Source organism: Cyrtonyx montezumae, unplaced genomic scaffold, assembly GCF_038088225.1.
Source record: "Cyrtonyx montezumae isolate F1298 unplaced genomic scaffold, pur_monq_1.0 scaffold_7, whole genome shotgun sequence".
Lineage (NCBI taxonomy): Eukaryota > Metazoa > Chordata > Aves > Galliformes > Odontophoridae > Cyrtonyx > Cyrtonyx montezumae.
Window position 1 is genome coordinate 12,516,875 of NW_027072078.1, and position 20,609 is coordinate 12,537,483.

General features: G+C 35.9%; 1 protein-coding gene across 1 annotated transcript in view; it reads right to left on the reverse strand.

The window, feature by feature from the left end:
- OLA1 (Obg like ATPase 1) overlaps positions 1-20,609 on the reverse strand; it is an 84,629-nt gene that overhangs the window by 4,522 nt on the left and 59,498 nt on the right. The window contains exons 8-10 of the mRNA XM_065750315.1: positions 3,029-3,169; positions 2,202-2,298; positions 10-132 (exon numbers count right to left, since the gene is read on the reverse strand). Coding sequence (XP_065606387.1) covers positions 10-132; positions 2,202-2,298; positions 3,029-3,169 — 361 coding nt within the window. The remainder of the gene's footprint in view (positions 1-9; positions 133-2,201; positions 2,299-3,028; positions 3,170-20,609) is intronic.

Here is a 20,609-nt window from a genome sequence, read left to right on the forward strand (position 1 = left end):
GGAGCTCACCTTGACAGCAGCTTCTGAACCTCCTTCTTTAAAATCTTCGTATTTCATTACCTCAGCCATAATGAATCCCTTCTCGAAATCTGTGTGAATCTTCCCTGCCGCCTGAGGAGCCTTCGTCCCTTTCTGTCAATGGAAAGACCGGACGAAAATTAATTGCATTTAAGAAGATTGATTGCAGGAGAGAGGTTTCTTCCTTTTAGATACGCTTTCAGGATCTGTTCAAACTTTGCTTCATATCTGTGATAATGTCACACATACAGCTGGGTGTTTCTCCAAGTTGGGACACACAGATAAGTGCCCTCACCACAGATAAACCAACTGACATTAAAGACGGGCAGCTTTGTTTTTTCCCAATAGGTATAAACAACAGTATTGATTTTAGAAGGTATGATTGTGTTCTGTTGTGGGAGTCACTTCGATCCCTAGCTCTTCACACAGAAAACGAAGAAAATAAAGACCTTTTTTAAAAATAACTTTAAAATCTGAAAGACCCAAGACTTTCAGTTACATCCAAATAATTTCAACTAAATGATAACTTCCATTGGCAAACTGCATTTGTAATCGCAAATGATGTACAAATCACAAGCTTTATATCCTTGCTTATTTTTATTTCAGAATCGTTTTAGTAAATCTAGAAAAAGAATATTCTTACCAAAATGTCAACAATTACATCACTTAAAAATAATTTTCAAAAATCACACACAAATAACTGTAAGATAATTTAAGCTTTTGCAATAAAGGAGAATGCATTAGAACTGTATGCCTCAAATTACCAGGACATGCATTCTGTGCACACACAACCATGGCAAGAAATTTGAGAAATAATGGTGACCTAAAGGCTGCTTAATAAAGCATGTTAAAGTGCTAAGGAGTCTGACACTGTAAAGCACAGTTTTTACAATAAAAGATGTATTGGGTTAATATGGCTACTCACTGATGCTTACCTGACTAAATATCTTTGCACATTAAATCAAAGACACTTACAATCAGTCTTAAGATAAACCAGCTTTCAAAATTTCTAATAAAGAACAAGCATTTCTCCTGCTGAAAACAGCACAGTTTCAGAATGTGCTTTTAAGAACTCTGGCATAAATCAGAATGACAAAACTTCCACTTTTCTGTTATTTTGGTAGCTATTTCAAGGGCACTAGCAGCGAGTTGGCAAGTAAAAGGAGACAGATGAAAAGACTAGAGAATATTTCTAAAAGACCGCTCGTAAGTTTAATGTGCTGAAATATGCACACAAACATCTGAAACAGTGTCAGCTAAAAATACAAATTTACTGGAAATTATGTTGATTAATGAAAACAAATTAATTCCTTTGAAATAAAATTAAATGTAGCTCTGAAATTCACTGCACAGTACTAAATATACTGATGCAACAAAAAGGCTCAGTGACAGATCAGCACCCCCAAAAGTTGATATTTTTGTAATATTGAAGGTAGTGTTTATTACTACATGTTTTTCAAAATATTTTTCCATACTGATCTTTACATTATACTGTATTTTCATTCAAAGGCAAAGCACTACAGCTCAGCTCTTACTATCCTCTGGGAATAAATTTGGCTGTAATAATTCTACATCAATATTTAAAACACATAATATAATTTTAGGCATGACATAAGTTCCCGGATAAACACAGAAAGCTACCAAAATTAAGTAGGTCTAAATATTAGAGTCAGTAGAAGATCTGAATTACTGCACACTGATTTTAGGTTTTTGAGCCCAACTGTGTATCCACGAGGAATATAATGATGTTATATTTCTTTTATTGCTGAAAATGTAATCCGAGCAAAGCAAAGGAGGAATGAACCACCCGCAACCCAAACAAACTTAGTGAATACAAAATGAAAAGCAACATCAATTTCACTGCAGACAAACCCAGTCACACAGATTAAGCAAGCACAATACTGGTACGTCTTATCTCTGACCACAGGAGGAGGGTAGACAGATTCTACAGGATGAAGAAATTCAGACTATGTAATAGGCAGAATCAATTGTTACCTGCCTCAATCAATGCAGCTCCACTTTCACTGTTCAGCAGCTCACAAATAATTAAAGTTATCCTGGACAAAAACCTCATCTGTAATGACTAGCTAACCGCCACCATGACAAACTTCAAAGTCAGTGATATCAATCTGAATTCAATAGTGTGGAACTGGATATAGCTGATGAATAAGTATGAATCTTACCCTGATGGTCCATGCACGCACTTCATCTGGGCCTGCGGTGAAAAAGTATTCTAGTTGGAGTGCTGCATATCCAGCCTTAATGATCTTTGGTAAAGCACTGAAAAAAAAAAAGAATCCAATTCATTCAACATATACACATGAAACAGCTAAGTGCCTCATGTAATCAATTTACATTGAAAGACATTGCAAATTTGGAAGACACTGGATCTACTCTTAAACCCTGCAACAATCAGAGTAGCCTTTTTCTTTGAAGTCTCTTCAGAAGAACAGAAGAACTAGTTTTTCTTTTTTTTTCTTTTTTTTCCCTCTTTTTTTTTTTTTTTAAACTGCGGCATCATATACACAGTATTTTGATTTGTTTATCTGGCAGGACTCAGAAATATGGGATAAATTGAAATCACCCTACCAAGCAGCACTTTTAGTCTCATGCAATTTTCAGGACTTCTGGTCATGAAAGCATAACTGTTCGACTGAAATTCAGTATTGAAACATTTTCTTATAGTTCTCCAGAAAAATTATGGCAAAATTATCTCCACCATTCCTGCTCCCCATGGATGACGAAACAGTTTTGGTGATCGTTCCTTCTCAAAAATATACATAACTAATACCTATGTTATAATTAAAACACTGTACAGAGATGACAGATGACAGTTAAAAACTTAATTTAAAATAAATCTTTTCACTCTGTCTCATGGTAAAGAAAGGAGAAGATTCTCTCTTTATAATGGTAATTACTCTGTCATTTATTATTCTATCAGCGCAAGCAATTAAATTACTGCAAGGAAATAGTTGATAATAAAGTGTAGGGAAAATGAATGCTAATTAACCTTTGTGTCATGTTCTCTTCCAGATACTTCTGTTTCTCCTCAGCACTCATATCTTGCAACTTGAGTTCCAAGGCCCCACTAAAAGGAATGACCAAAGCACCCGGGTCGTGCTTGTCCACCCACTCTTTAATTTTTATCAACCTGTAGACAACAAAGGGCACAACATTATCTTGTAGTGCATGCATGGCTGTACCACATTCATTATTATCAAGTAGCACATACATATTCATAAGAATTGCACGGTTTTATGATGCCATCTTTTTGTGTATTGCTTTCCAAGGTCAAGGCATTAACAGGCAGCGACTGCTTCAGGTGTACTCCATTAACATTTCACTGTTTCTTGGTTTCTGTTTGGCATTCAATCTATAAGAAATAGCCATAATTTGAGACAGTAACTAGGTTTTCGGTGGAGATTAAATACTTGCAATTTAAAATGCTAACTGAATAAAACTTTGTGGGTTCATAGCCATAATTTCTCTGAGACTTGCAAGGGCGTTCTTTATCAAACATGGTAAAACTGAGGGGTTTTCAGCTTTTCTTCCAACTTACTTCTTTCATTAACATCTCTCCACAGTGGCTAGGGCAGCTGATATTTGCAGACTGAAAAGAACACCACATTCTATAAGCTGCTAGACAGCAAGCAGTACCCTGCTTTTTTCTGGTTATTGATCCCGGAGGATGCCATAGCTAATGAATACAGGGCCATGTTGCCACTGGTTTTTCTCACCTTTCTATTATCTCCCCAGGACAAAGCTTCTAGATATTATACTACTATTATTTTTAAATAAAAAGCGCATTTTATCTCTCTCCTCATCTTCTGTTTTCTCAACTGGCAGCATCAGTAACAGTTTACTGTACATTTTAAATCAAAGAGAGACATTCAGAAATAACCTGGAAGGACTGCTGACTTTAGTTTCACCTCCAGGGCACTACTTCTGAACGTAGGGAATGGTAGGAATGCAGACAACTCCGTGCATTCAGGAAGGAAACACAACAGGCAAGAGAGTATTTCCTACACACTAAGGCAAAAAGTACAAAATACAGTACTCTACTACAGGGTGCTGTAGATGTTTCAGGCTCGGAGCACCCACCATACAGCACAGATTTTATGCTTGCTGAGTTCCTTTTCTTAGTCCTGCTAATCTCCCAGACTTAGACCAAGGTTTTAACTGCTATTATACTAAAGTGCTTTGAAACTGTGGCCTGCAAACCTTTAAATAATCAATGCAAATGTCACTTCAGAAAAAAAAAAAACGAACTGAACCACAAGTTCATCAACACACATTTGTCAAAGAAAATAGCAGGGGATCAGAGCTATTATGAGATTAAGTGCATGGCCCACTGAGTAGGGCTTTACATGGGACAAAGAATATAAAAGTTCACTCAACAGTTTTCACACGTTTGTTATATAAGGCTGGTCCTCCTATCATTTACTTATGTAAATACCCCATCAGTGGTTTTCAATCCTCATTATACTAATCTTTCTTCCTCCAGTTACCCAATGAAAATATAGTCTGGTATCCAGGACTGATGCTGAAACACTACTGCCTTCCGAGATGTATGAATTGAAAATCACAATTAAAGCGAGTTTCTGAAACCACGTATGTGTTTAACAACACTTCTAAAACTGACATTTGTCGTTAACTAATTTATTTTGGCTAACAAACCAGATACCAAAAGTTCACAGCTTATAAACGTCGACCTTTTACAGAAAACGTATCTAGGAATGTATCCGCTATTCATAAGACGACTTAACATCTGTGCATACTTTTTTTTCCTTTGAAAAGTATCTAACACCAGCCCTTAGACTAATTAAATAACGCACCAAGTGAAAGGCACAATGAAACATACTGACTTGAAAAACTGAAACAGGCACGAAAGTGATGTCTAAAATTGCATTCAAATTCTGTTTGGTAAATATGGTCATCATAACTAATAAACTAAGAACTATTGTGGAACAACAAGATAAGAAATAATTACTTTGGCTAAAACACCAATTCAGAATAATAATAGTCTTAGACTGTCATTTTAACAGCTTTTCTATTGAGTCCTTAGAGGGATTATTTGCATTCCTCAGGTATTCTATTGTACAATTCAGATGAATAAAGACTTACAAATCATTCCTCTACCGCCAGTGTGAGACTTTGATCCAGTGAATACACCATTGTACCTTAACTATAATTGGCAAAAAACCTGACAGTGTAGAGCATCACAAGCTTAATAACAAAGGAGAATATCTCAAAGTGTTGACAGATGATCTTCATAATGCAGGAGCAGAGCTGGTACATTTTAGCAATAAATGAGCACTGAGGTCTAAAGGTCTCTGAAGTGACTGACATCAGACCTGCTACAGCCTCGCTAAAAGAATACGGTACTGCATCGTACTCTGCAGACAGTCAGGTTCTCTGCCTGAGTGTTTCACTTTTGTGACTTTCAATGTCACTGAATTACTAAAAAGTTCAGGAATTCCCCTAAACAAAGGGAACCAAAACAGAAAGTAAATATTCACATATAAATACTGATACATACTCTCAACAGAACTTTCCCCATGACAAAATGGTTGACTAATGATTGCTAAGATAACAACGCCTGTTTGCTTTTCAGTTAGATAACCAAGTGTGCTAAACAGAACAAAATTGCCTTAAGAAATGGTAAAAAATATATATATGTGCCAAAGTCTATTTGATTTGAGCACATCGTTTTTCCATGGAAGTATCAGGATGTCTGTAAAAGTTCAGCAATGGGTACTTACTTGGACCTGTGTTAAGATAAGCAAATCCTGGAGTATTTCTCAATTTTTTTCATGCTGCATTTGACAATGAATTACAAAGGGTATTGGATTTCAGGCTGACAGAGAAGACTATTGACAACAGAAAATCTCAATTAAGAAAACACACTAAAATCTAACAACATGAAAAATAAAAGAAATCCAGCAAAACTAGCAGAAGAATCAATGACCATGATTAACAGCTAAAACTATTTTAACTTCAAGAAACAAGAAAGTGCTCAAAATAAAGATGCTTCTTTACAAAGTAAACTGAAATCTACTTGAAAACAGCAGGCAGGCAAAAGGCAATTACAAAATCTTTCCTGTCTGTATTTATAAAAATTCTGTTACAAGCAGAGTCAAAACCAAATTCTGATTATAAAACATGCTAGAAAGAAGAAAGGCGGCTTCCAGTTCCACTCAGCAATGATAGTGAGGGATGTCTCAGCATTCTGGGCAACCAGCAGTGTTAGTCTACCAAAATGGTTTGGTTGTTCTCTCCAGCTGGCCCTCTAGGGAGGAGGAGTGTACCAACAGGAATTGCAGGTGGCTCCTGAACTGAAATTTAATTCTGTTCACCACACGTGGACGATAATATCCCTTCTGGAAAAAGTACAAGACCAACATACAGCAAGATCACCACATCTTTTGGTGAAGACAAACATCTTAAACTAAATCAGAAACAAGACTGTATTAAAAACCTGACATAAGAAAGCCAGATCTGAATGACTTGCAAATGGAGGCTCAAAACTCAAAGCTCTGATCTGGGAAAACGGCATAGAGAAATTGAGATGTTCACTTTCACAAAAACATAGGACAAAAAACACATCAGCTTTCTTACTACTACCTTGGAAAATGCTGTGAAGACCTAAATGCTTTCTTGCCACTCTAGATCCCTAAATGTGGCAAAGACAATATATATCAGGGGATTCCAGATTTTAACTCCGCACTAGCTTGACAAAGAAAAAATAAACTGAAGAAGTCAATGACTCCAACGGCAGAAGGATCAGGGTGACTGCTAGAGTTATCTGCTGACTTCAAGACAGGATGCAGAACAGACCTAGGGAAAGATTTAAAGATCAAGACAGTCACTGGGAAGACCAGCAAGCAATGAGCAACAAAAAGGGAAGCTGAGGCAAAAGAAATCAAAGCCTGCAGACAGACAAAATAAATAGGTACAACAGTTGCAGAACATACATTAGCTATCAAATAATATTTGGCAAGCTGAGTTTCACATGAGAGATCCAGCTGAGAACAGAGACAGAGTTCTGATGGAAATAGAAGAGGTGATGGAAGAGAGAAGCTGCAGAGGGAACGTAAGCTTTGCGGACACCTGCAAGACAAGACGATCTGAAAAACTGACCCCAAAAAGAAAAAGGTGATTTGTCAAAGTACACTTCTGTACAAGCAAGACAAAAAAAAAAAAAAAGAAAAAAAACAAAGAAAACCCCACCCATCCAACTCATGGAAGGGAAACAATTGCTTTTGTGTTCTGTGCCTGAACTATGAGTGGAAATTGGCAGAAACAAAACAGCATGGCAGGGAAAAAGAAAATACCAGGTAACACCACAAGAAAGACACAAACGTAGACAAAGAGATACTGAAGATCAAACTAAGTCATCAAAACGCACAGAAGACCGGAGGAAAAAAGAAAAAAAAAAAGTTCTACAGATGGGAGTGAGAATACAAGGACCCAGAAATTTCAACATGTTCTTTCTCTTGGTAGTTCTGAGAAACTGAAGATTTTAAAAACTTTTCAAAAGCCATTTGTTAAGTGCTTCATTCCCACTGCTGAAAAGGCTTCTGTGTCTACAAGTTAAGCCACCTCTATCATAATTTAAATGCATTACCTCAACCAGGCCTATACACTGGGAATACACATTCCCTATTTCTTTACAGCAGCCTTTACATCCCCAGGTCTTTTTATTCTTTTTTTTTTTTTTTCCCTTTATTTTGAGCTTTTTTTTTGTAGGTCATATATTACACTTCTAAATCTGAAATTCTTCATTTCTAAACTTCTAACCATTCTCAATGCTTTTTTCTGGACTCTCTCCAGTTGATCTAAATATTCCTGGCAGCATGGAGGATCCAATGCACTCCTCAGAGATCTCAATAATAAGATCTTATGAGCATTTAAAAAAATAAACAAACAAACAAAAAAAACCCCTAAAGGATTAACTTTCACATTTTCAGATGATTATTCTGTTTATAAAACCCATTACATTTGCTATTTTTGTGAAAGCACTGCAACACTATCTTATGCTCAGCTGATAAGTTTTTGTATGACCCCATATGACTGGCTATCCTTAATACTGTATTTGCATAGCTGATTATTCTGCATAAAATCCCTCTCCTCAAAAGTAGCACCCTACTCCTTTTTTACCTAATGATTTCTTCTATTTCTTGAAATGCTCCTAAATTCTAATTTTGTTCTCTGCGTACCTGGACATCTCCTAGTCTGGGGTCATCTACAGATTTAACAAGAACGCTCATCATCCAGCTCATTAATGGAAATACATAACAGTATTCAACCAGCAGCTGCTTCTGCACATCTCATAATGAGATATTCCTCCATTTGGAAAGTGAACCACTGATAACTAATGCTCTGTGTATTATCTTCCAACCAATCTCTCTCACTTAGACTTCCAGTAGTTTCCATTTAGCAAACATTTCCTATGCTGTTTATGAAAACACTGTCAGGCATTAAAGCCTTTAAAGTCTTAATAAAAATCACAATACACAGTTCAGTATGCTTCTCCACAATGTGTAAGACCATTAAATTTATCACAGAAAAAAAAATTTTACTCAACTGAAAACTAAGTCTTCACAAATTCACATTGGCTATTATACTTTTACTGGATTGCTTAAATATGATTAAAAACAATTGAACAACATTCAACATTCATCTTGAAATTAACACAAAATTCATTGACTTAGAAATTGCTTGTCTCTTCTTTCCTCTTTGGGGTTACCTTTTGTCCTTCAAAGTCTCACACACTATCCCCAAGCTACATAAAACAACAAAAAATTGGGTAAAAATGTTTTTCTTCCCAGGACGTTCTACTAGTACCATTAGTTTTAGTTTGTATGGTGGGGTGAGAGAGGAAGATTTAATCTACCTGAGCACAAGTTCTACATGACACAGTTCACAGGTGATCTCCTTCCATTCCATTTTATTAGCATCCACAGGCTTCATAAGAGCAGGATCCACTACAGCACAACATGTATACATACAGATGTATGTATAGATAGGTATAGGTACAAAGTAAGAAAACTACACTGCCTCAGTAAGCTTTCCTTCTTGTTTACTGATAACATAAGTATAGGAAATAGGGAGAACAATGAAAGCAATATATAAAGTATCACAAAACAGGTCAGTGGTAGAAGTTAAGAATGGGAAACAAAGCATGTCATAATCTTATACTTCACTGTAGTGGACTATCATGCTGTAACTCTCACTGTTACCTGACTTTTTTTTTTTTTCTTTTTTAAGATTACCTCTTTCTTCTTGCCCTACATGAAGAGAAGAGAAAGAAAGACTAAACTGAGAAATATTAAAGAAGAAAAAGGTACTTAATTCCCCATCATGATAGTTTGCTTTTTATAAAGAAGAAAGATTTACTGAAGGTTTTGGAGTACCTGTTACTGACCTAGGCAATGACATTTCAAATCATCAGCGACATACAGGAGATATTCTATTTTATTTGCAGTTCCCAGATAGTCAGGAGGAATACCTTAGATTTTGGTAGGTTCTTTCCCCCTCCCACTCTCACTAGAAAGGATTTCACAGGAACACTTCAGAGCAAATACACACATCCCACATGCTGGGCTGCACCTTTGATAGGAGCCTTCTCCAAGCCCATCACACTAGGACCTGTGGGAGCTTAGAACTTCATTACGTGCATCCTGAATGCTTTAAGTTCTTTAATCTTCTATGCCTTACCATCCTACTAATACTAATGCCTTCTCATCTGTATCCTACCTCCATACTATTCACTGAGCCCAGACAAACCTCCAGAGACCAATGTGGAGAATTGATCTCACATCAGATGGCACTCTAATCCCCAGCACAGACTAACTTCAGCCTTAAACCAAGAAGTGGAAGAGTCCTTAAAATTCTTTTCTGCAACATTTTCAGGGTCTCAAGGCGTGATCTCTGGAATAGTATGACAGAATGGTTATAAAAGTAATTCATCTTACCAGATCCGGAATTCTCACTTTTTATCTGAATGTTTAATTTTAACTGATAATATCTCAACAAAAGAAGAAATTTATGACCTGCACTGCCATTTGACACTTATTCAGATTTTCCTAACATTCCTTAACGTTCTCCTTTCAAATGTAATTTCAGGCTCCCTGTCTCATGCATGTCACAGCCAATTTCTCCATGGCCTTGATCTTAATCAGTGCTGCTATCCTACAACCTCTTTAGTTCTAAAAATCATCTGGTAGACAGGATGACCAGTATTGTACCTACTATTTCAGTTCAGGTTGCATCCCAGATTCTAAAGAAACATGGTTTCTGTTTTTTTGTTTGTTTTATAATCTAGATGTGAGATTCTTATCACCTACCAATTCACCTGTCCAAGAATCTTTCACAATTGGCTGCATCAACATAATGGAAAGATGATGCAGGAACAGCTGAAGACTGAAGGACAAGATATCTTAAGATAGCCTATCACCCAACTAAGAGCAAAGCTACATAGCCATACTCAGCCAGGAATTTCAGTGCTTGTTCCTGGAGAATGCTCATGTATAAGAAGTCTTGGTTCAAAATTATCCTATACAAAATCAACTTAAAAATAGATTCTTCAAGGCAGAAAACATTAGTTGACAGGAAAAAAAAAGTAACACTGCTAGAAATTCTTGTGAAAGCAATTACTGTCCTGAGGATAAGATTTTATTAATAGCTTGTCTAACATATTACAGTATGTTACCATTTCATCTGCACTAGAGAAACTACACCTGCAGGTATTCACTGTTCTTCAGTATGTTTAAAACACACGACCATATCACATCTCACTTGTAGCTTTATGCTACTGACCAGTCTCCAAACACATTTCATATCAAGATTTGGCTTAACTAACACAGACTTCATTTAGTTGGTTTGGGTTTACAAGATGCTAGCACAAGAAAGAATAACAGAGAACATTATGTTATCTTGTAAATAGAACACAGACAACAGTTAACAGATGAAATACTTTGTAACTAGGAGAAATAAAGCCTGCATAACAGAAAAAATAAGTTGATGATCTCTAAAACCAAGCTGAATTTAAACGTACCAAGGGCATTAGATGTTATGATGTGGAATACCAATAACAAAAATCATAAAACCATGACAGCTGTAGTGCAGGAGTGAGAAAGACAAAAATCCATCATGATTTCTGCTGTCAATAAAGCTTCCAGTAAGAACTGACTTTCAGTACTTTATAAAACTCTTTCTAATGAAATGTCAACCAAGGTAACCCCACTTTAAACATTTGTAAGGAGAATCATTCATGAAGAGTAAAGATCTTGAAATTCTATTTAAAACATTCCTTTCTGATCCCATGTTCAACACTTCAGTAATATCTCTTCATCTATATTACAGTCCCTCAAAATGATCAAAATCAATCATGACTTAAAAAATAACGTGAACGATACTACTCTGCTGCCGTAGCACCTGCTGGCACGTGAAAAGCTTAACAGTGTGCAGTTCTTCCTTGGCCTGCCAATTTTGAAAATGAATTCCATCTTAACCCTAAAAAAGATATAGCTGTTGCTGTCAATAAGCATCAACCACAGTCAAGACAAAACTAGTGATGAAACTGCGTAACAATGCAGGCTGCAACAATTTGTGCGTATCATGTTCCATGGTTACAGGCATAACACTGGTGGCAGATACACTACGGAGTGAAAGCAAGCATAGAGAAGTTCTTATCTTCTAATTCTTTCTGCTATTGGTGCTAAAATACAGGCGTTTTAACAATTCTCTTAAAAATTAAAACACAGCATTTAAAAATGCTCAAACTACAGCAAAATCTCAGTCATAGGACTTAAGTGCAGGAGACTCATAACTGAAGTACTATTAAAGTTCAGCATAATTGATCCCTACTCTGTTGTCAGGTTTACTTCCAGCTCTTGACAGGGATTCTTACATCACATGGAAAACTATATTCTTAAGGGTTCTGTATGAAAAGGATAGAATAACTGATATAAATTCAGAGTCTCAAAATATAAAATCCCATAAAAAGGAACTATAAGTCCTGTAGAAACAGAATACTTGGCCAAAAGAACACGCAATGCCCTAACAATAAGAACTTTACATGAAAGGCACAATCTACAACATCTGAAATATATATTCTTCAGTTATTCTACACTCTGTCTGCACATGTGTATATATACAAACGTAAGGCCATGTTCTCAAACAAATTAGTATTATCTACATAAAACTCCCATGTAATAAAATAAATATATACTAACATTTGAAATAAGACAGTAAACTTGAAGAGCAATTGGGAATATATTCTGCTAATGCTAATTAAAAATCTGCAATGAGTAGCATAAACACAGACTACAGAGCATATGTTAGTTTTGGCTTTCACTAATGCAGAACAACAATTAAATGAAATCTAAACAAACTGGCTCAGAATATTCCTTTCCAATTCTCTTAGTAGAAATATATTCTCCTGCTAACACATGACAAATTGAGATAACTTCCTTTCATCTCCAATATTCATCTTCATGATCTTAACTGTGGGGCCTTCTCCATACCACAGAACTTATAGAAATGCTCTCTTCCTTCCCCAGTTGTTCAAAACTAAGTAAGCATTAAAACTGCAAGATCCAAACAATATCACAACTAGAGCATTAGATTTAATAAAACCTGTTTATTCTTGTTTTCTGCACACACAGAGCCTTTACCATGTATTAGGTCCACACTCCCTCTACTTGATAAATCAGAAATTAACTTTTATATTTATCCAGAGAAAAAGCAGCATCTAAGCTCTCAGTACAGCAACAAATGAAATACTTCACAATATAGCAGCTCCAATAACACAGTACTTAATTTCATGCCTAACCCTACTCTGTTCCCTACACAGTTAATGAAGCAGGAGGCTCTTTTAGGACAATTTAGACCACTTACATCAGGGATCCAGGTCTCATATTCTCCTTAAAGCATCTTTTCTCTCCTCTAACTTCTCATAGCTACTAACTAACCCTGACCTTAGGCACCCAAGTAGCACACACCAAATTATGCAGTGTGCCCCAGTGTCATCTCCTGCTGATATTTCTCCCAAATACTCCCTTGCAAATACAACAACAGATACTGAACTTTTATAGGAACATCACATCCGAATAAAACACTAAATGAGTTAGGGATTTTCAAAGTGTTCTAGGATGCCTTCTGCTGAAAAGCTGTCACAAAAATATTCAATTCTACAGACATGGTATGTTTATCTGTTTCAACTACGGTGAAAACAAACAAACAAAAATCCTCAATTAAAATATATTTGAATGCTAACTTTTCAGAACCAGGATTAAGGACATGGATCATTGTCTGAAATTACACTATTTATCTGTTGAACCGTAAAGGATCTCTTCAACACAATTTTTCTGGATGCAAATAGAATTATGTCTGTAAGAATTCTGTAGACAGTTGTATACAAAGCATCTTTATTTTGCTAACATCAAACTAGAACTTGACTTAAAAACCCACCACTTCACCTGTTTTCATTGTCCTATCAATTATGGAATCAGAACACAATGAACAGTCTCAGCCATTTTAAGAAGAAAGGAATCTGAAAGAAGTTTTACCTCTAAGTTACAGGTCTCTGTGGCATACTTTGCCCATACAAATACTAACACTAACAATAACAGAATCAAAATACAAGACTTAAAGTGCAAACTGCTCCAACCTTTCATGATGTGGCTCCGAAACCACTTTCCAACGGAAAGGAGGGAACATCAGCCCAAAACCAAGCTAATTCATGTTCAGTTTCTTCTAACTATGCAAAAGGCTCCATGCACAGTGGCATACATGATAGTTGTCAACATAAATGAAAATGTTCATGAATAAAAAACAGGCTGTAAAAAGAGCTAATTATAATATTACTATCAATTGCTAGTTTGTACTTGCAAATCTTTCATATCATATAAATGCATTGTTTTTGACATTTCTCTGTAGCTAAACATCACATCATTTCACTTCTTCAAAGTAGTTCACATATGCATAGGATATACTATAAGGAATGCATCTACAGTTATAATGATAGTGAAAGTCTATTACATAAATGTGTAGTCATTAAACATTAACTTAAAAACTACTGGCTCCCAAGTGAAAAAATCTATACCTCTGGTAGCCTACATAAGCTAATTTTTACTTTCTGTACAATCATTCTTTCTATCCAAAACACCAAATGAAAATGCTTCACCTGATGATGCATTTGAAGACTAAAATAACATACACACCATTTGCTTACCATTAGGTAAACTATTTATAGCAATCACCTAACACTTTTAGCATGTGAGAGGCATGAAAATATTAAGCAGTAGAATAAAAGCATGTCTCCCACTTCAATGATCAAATTGACATTATTTTTTTCCTATTTTAGAAATGTCATAAAATTTAGATTTGGAAAACGCTGTTAAAAAGACAAAAGCCCTTGAAAGCAATATATGGCTAAAAGCAGGCTATGCCAAAGGAAGAACACTAAAAAACCTAGTTGGGCTGTTATTCTGGAACATGATAGCCATTTCCACCAAAGAGTAACTTAACAGACACAATATTATTTTAGACTTAGTTTTTTGTTGAGCAATGATACCATCAAAAAAGAAACAATCACAGAAAATAACCTCAGTAAATACAAGTAATTTGGTTTAAAGGAAAAATAAAGTATACCCTGATAAATTTATTCTCATTGATATGACATATTTTCTACACAGGAGGAAGAGATCCATAAAGTGTTTGATGTGGAAGTGGATCTGCACAAACTGTACAGAGCAACACACTGGATATGCTGAGAACAACTAAGTGTTTAAGGATAACATTAAGTTTCTTAAGGATCAAACTTACATAGATCTTATTTAATACCTACATTTATGATTTTGACACAAACATTAGTTGTACGCTGTGTTTACTGCAAGAACAGGAAACTTCCTCAAGAAAAGTTATCACCATAAAGTAGCAAAGAAAGGGGACCACAATGTTTCAGTCTTCTTCTGAAGAACTCTGAATCATCAATAAGAATACAACACAGGAAAGGCAAATGTAATTACAGATCCTACTGGAAACAATTCCTTTTGTTTAATGCATTATATCTGTATATAAAGTACTCTGTTTCCACGAGTTACTATGTGAGGATGCAGTCAGCTAAATTCACAGAAAGATTATCTACTTTCAGAATAGGTTGAAGATCATCAGAAGAAAAGGAACCTCACATAAATGACAGAAACAGAATTAACAGTGTGGGCATAGGAGGCAAACCTCAGTTAAGTAAGATGCTATTTAATCTACAGGACAAAGCTATCAGAAGCTCCAATGAAGAAAGCTAGCCACAGAAAAAGGTAGGCTGGAAATTAGCAGAACATTCTCAAAGCAGGACAGCAGTGATGCTCTGTGAACAGCCACTCAGTACTAAATGCAAAACAATCAGCTAAAAAAAAAAATCTTAATTTATGAAAGTCATTATTACATTGTGTAGCTACCAACAATAACTGGTTCTGTTCTGAAGGCAGAGGAGGGATTACAGTAATTTAGGGATTACCATATAGTTACAAGGAAGCACTACCCTTCATGAATTCAGAAGTACATAAACGCTATGCAGAAATGCAAGAGTGGGACAAATGGGTCTCAATCCTGTACAAATCAAGTTCCTACAGGCTTTGTAAAAACCAATGCCCCCATGAGGAAAAGGCATGAAGAATTCCGCCACCACTTCTTTGACTTAGCTGGAGCTAACCAGTTGGCCAACAGGAGTAGGCTGGCAGACTCAATATCACACACAAAGTCCTTGCTAGCCAAGTAAATATAATGCTACCCTCTGTTCAGTGCAATATGCAATTTTTAAAGAATGAGTATAAATCAGTAATCACTGTTGTAAAGAAACAAAAAAACTCACAGAAGCTAGACTCCAGAGCTCTGTTCTTCCAAAAGCACAAGTCAAAACTAGCCCATAATACCCCCAGACCATGAATCGGTTGGCATTGATCCAGCACCACTCATAAAGACTGTAGACAAGGGAGAAGAAGTGACTACAGATACTTGCATCAGAGCTACACAATAAGTTATTAAAAATTTGGACAAGGCATAAATTTTTAAAATAGCATTAATGAGAACATGGGACATCATGATTCCAAATGGTCAACAAAGAACAATTCACTTACTTTTCAACAGAAGCAAATACAAAAGAGACAAAAGTGTTCCTATAAGGCATTACAACTTATCAGATATATGCAGCGATATCTGTTTTAAATAAATATTTACTGGAAGTCCTTCAGAAGAGTCTACAACAGCTCAGAATTTATAGTATTTCTGAAACCACCATTTATCAAATGAAGTCTTCTCCTTCCATAGGCAAAGGACAAAAAATAAAAACCTAAAAACACCAGAATGAAACATGGTAAAGTTAACAACGATCACATTGTTCCTAGAAGGATAAGTTCCTCACAGAAGAAGCTGCTGCTGGTATTTCTCCAGTTGGTTCACACAGTTATATGCTGTATGGACACATGTGTGGGACAGTCAAACAGAAATGCCAGGACTGTAGCAGACTTGATATGTGTCCTTAGTTTTCTATTTACCACAATGAAACCACAACTATACATTACACATCAGTCAGAAAGATTTTGTTTAAATGAAAATAATATGAAGAACAGAACTTCCCAGAGAAGGGATGCCTAAAACAGAAGTCCTTCCCCAGCTCTACAGCAGCTACATAATAGCATGCTAGAACTGTTCATGGAAAAGGCTTTTAGCAAATCTGTGCAGAACTTGTATGTCGCAATTTTTAAAAAAGCACCATACTACAAATGCATTCCATTCATTCAAAAGCAGCTCATACCCAGTACTATAGAAGCTGAAGATACTGCTCAATGCAATGATTCATAGTTTCTCTAATAGAAAGATTCAGCAGTTTCCAATCGAGACCTTTATTCCCTCTCTGAATAAATGATGCCTGAAATTTTTATTCTTGTTCTAATGGAATTTCAATGGCCTTCAGTGCAAATCTACTGGAAATTTTCGCATATTAAGTGGAAAAAATTAAATGATGTTAACCACATTTTAATGTGATTAAGGCTGACAGGGTCATTATTTCTGCTAATCACTCAGTTTTAAAAGCTCAAACAAAACTTTGTAACAGTTGGTGTTTTTTCTATTTTTCTGTACGTCTACTGTAGTTGAGAATTAAAGCCACTACTAAAGAATATGAAATTGTCTATATCTTGAATAAGACTTGCTTGCTCCAATTTGTACATGAACTTCATTATAATTAACCTTAATATTAAAAAAAAGAGGAGGAAATCAATTGTACAATGAGTGTACCTCTACTTCTTTTGTCTTCCTCAATCAAGAGGCAAGAGAATAAATGTAGCTTTTCCAGTAGTTCCTATTAGCGAATAAAAATGAGAAAATATTTCTGGAGTGCCTTTACAATGAAACAAACAGTACATGTAATCATTCAAATAATTTTTTTGCAAGTGTCTGTTGGGCCCTGCAATTTGAAGCTCTGTTTGCTATCATTTAGGTCAGGATAAGCTTTGAAACGAGCATAAAAAAAAGTGAAAAATAGAGGTATGAGGCAAAGATGAAAAACAAACAGTACACAGTTTTTGGTGTCTTGCAGCTTCCTCCAATGGACAATCAGTGATGGAACAAAATGCACAGGCCATTGAAACAGTGACTGGCTCACTTGAGAGCCTTGGGGCCTGGTGGCCAATGCCATGCTCCTGCTGGAAGTCCCACCAGCTGCTGCTCAATGAGTGGCTGGGCCACAGCAGCCTCTAGGTAACCAAGGACTGCAGGGTTCCAGTAAAACCAGGCACTCATCTGTCTCCTCAGCGCTACTGCTGGGTTAGTTGTTTGAGGCTTGTTCTTTGTTTACAGATGGGAATTTTTTATTTGGCTTGGGTTTTGTTTTTTTTTCTTCCAGGATTGGTATTTTTTGTAAAGAGAACAATGTAATTAATTGCTTACTGTCTACTTAATAATTACTATGGCCTTCTTGGGATACTCATTCTCAGAAGATCTGTACATCTCATGCCAACCTATCACAAAAAATAAAAATAAAAAAAAAAGAAGAAGGTGGAAAGCATTTTAGTATCCAACTTACTATTTTTCTTCCATGGAAGTGACTGTTTAAGATACTTTAGAAGAGAATGAAAGCTCATGACTGACTCACATAGATCACATCGATCTGGTTTAATACATACATTTCAATCTTACTGGATCATTAAAAAAAAAAAAACAATATTGCAGCAGCTTCTTCAATTACAGAAAAAAACCCCACAAGATTGTTATCTACTTAACATTAAGGAACATTAAATTTATTTGAAAATTTATTTCCTTCTCATTCCTTGGAAAATATGCAATTACATATACAATGATTTTTATACCCGCTTCAGAATTTCAGCAAAAAAAAAGCTAAGATAAAACACAGTAATTAATAATATTTAGTTTGCCATCCAAGAATTTACTTCTACCTTCATATCTAGCATGTATTCTTAACTTTGTATTTCAATATTCAGCAGCATTTTTTTCCTAAAGAACATTTGTTCTCTGCCAGAATACTTTCCATAACAAGAAAAATATTTCAAATGACATTAGATCAGTTACGGCCAAGGTACAAACTACGTTAATACCTATATCAGATTGCAGCTGGAGTCCGTGATGTTCTCAAAAAGAAACATTACTGGCATTGTTGGACCTTCTAGCTTTAGTGTGACGCTATGCACTAGTGCATCAACCAACAACCTCACAGAATTCTTGTGCTGATCTAAGAAGGGACCCTGCTGAATGTCCTAATGCATCTTATTGTGAATCTTCAGCAAATAAAACTTCATGTATGAGCTCATGATGCGCTCTGCTGCTGGAAAGTCACAGACTCTGTGGGAAGCTTTTTATCTTCCCAGCAGTAAGTTCTCTGAGAACATCAGTGCAGCTACTGTAGTTACCTGTAGATTACTTGTATTTTCTCACATCTGTGTCCAGCAATCTAAACCATGATGATAAAGGGTCATTAGGTTTTGAGTGAGGAAGGGGATGGACTAGACAATTTACTCTGATAAGCTCCTTGTTGTGAGCTCCAGTTTAGAATGTGAAACTCAGGGTAGGTACGTTCTGTGCTCAAAAACCAGCTCGCTCAGAGCAGCAATTAAAAATCATACTCATGCCATCTGAAACTGTATCAACATGTATCATCTGAAATACTTACAATTAATAATTCTGCAGTAAAATAATTCTGTCATGGAAAAAAGGACATCAACTGTCTATTAGCCACAAAAGAATTCAGGTACAATTACTGAGATAACTGCTGTTTGGAGCACAGTAAAGCAATTTCCCACAGTGGGACTTACAGTTCAATTTACCAGTTGGGCAAATATTCTGTGCTCTGTAGTGGTCTACAGAGTTAACAGTTACCTGTAACATTTGAGCAGTGTTACACTTGGAGAAAACTTTCTTCAACCAAAACAGGTGTTTCAGCTTTACCTGCTCCCAGGAACTACTCATTCTTTTCCGAATGTGGTTCTAAGAGTCACTTTACAGCTTTTCAATTAACATATAATGCCAGCTAATGAAAGAGTTGATGCACCTACTTTCCCACTTCATGCTACTAACAATAACATGGGAAGTGGCATGAGAATAAGCACAAGGTCACCTGTAAGATTACGACAGTCCTCAAGTGAATTTTTCTCCTTAGAGGGTATTCTTAATTTAGTAAAATAATAAAAAAGATCACTTGAGCTAGACAATACTGTCACAGAGAAACACATTAGACAACAAATGGAAGAAGGCTCTGTTTTTACATGTAGCAAAGCTAACACATGAATACAGTATACAATGAGAACATTCCACTGACTTGCTCAGTGTTTGAGGTGTAAGAGTCATTTAAGATACACAATGAAATCATGTGTCAAGTTCCAGAAAGTAACATGGTATTATATTAGGCAATAGATAATAAACAGAGAGAAAAAGGAGCCCTTGAACATTTGGTCAACATGCAAGCCAACCAAAGAAAATGACTCTTAAGTATGAAGAATGTAGCTACTACACTTTGCACATCTCAAAATGAAAGGTTAAAATAATTACAATTCAAACACTAACTCATCAGTCTAGATAGTTCAAAAGGGTTGTTCTACACTGCCCTTGCAGACATGATGATATCCTGCTATGTTGCTTTTGAATCTTAATTTCAAATCAGTGATGAAAAGACAGAATACTGCTGTTTTACACAAAAACACTACGCATATTTTCAAAGCAGGATAATAGTAACAGTGCATGCTCATAATAGATTTTGCACAGAGACTCAAAGTTAGCATTTGAAAGACAGTTTTTAATTTGGTCAGTTACTTTTATCTCATACATACACCTCTGCTGGTTTTACCTTCTGCAGTGGCACTAGCTACATATACCACACTTGTTTTTCTTTATTAGTACATGGCCTTTAGTGAAAATGCAGTGTTTAGGGAAACTAGCATTAACAGTCTGCATCATCACAGAAAATGAATCCTGAATAATTATTCATACACCAAGTAACTGTACACCCAAATCATTTCAGAAGACCTGAATGTGTCAAGAACTTTGACAATTATGACTGGAGCCAGGAAACTGTAGCA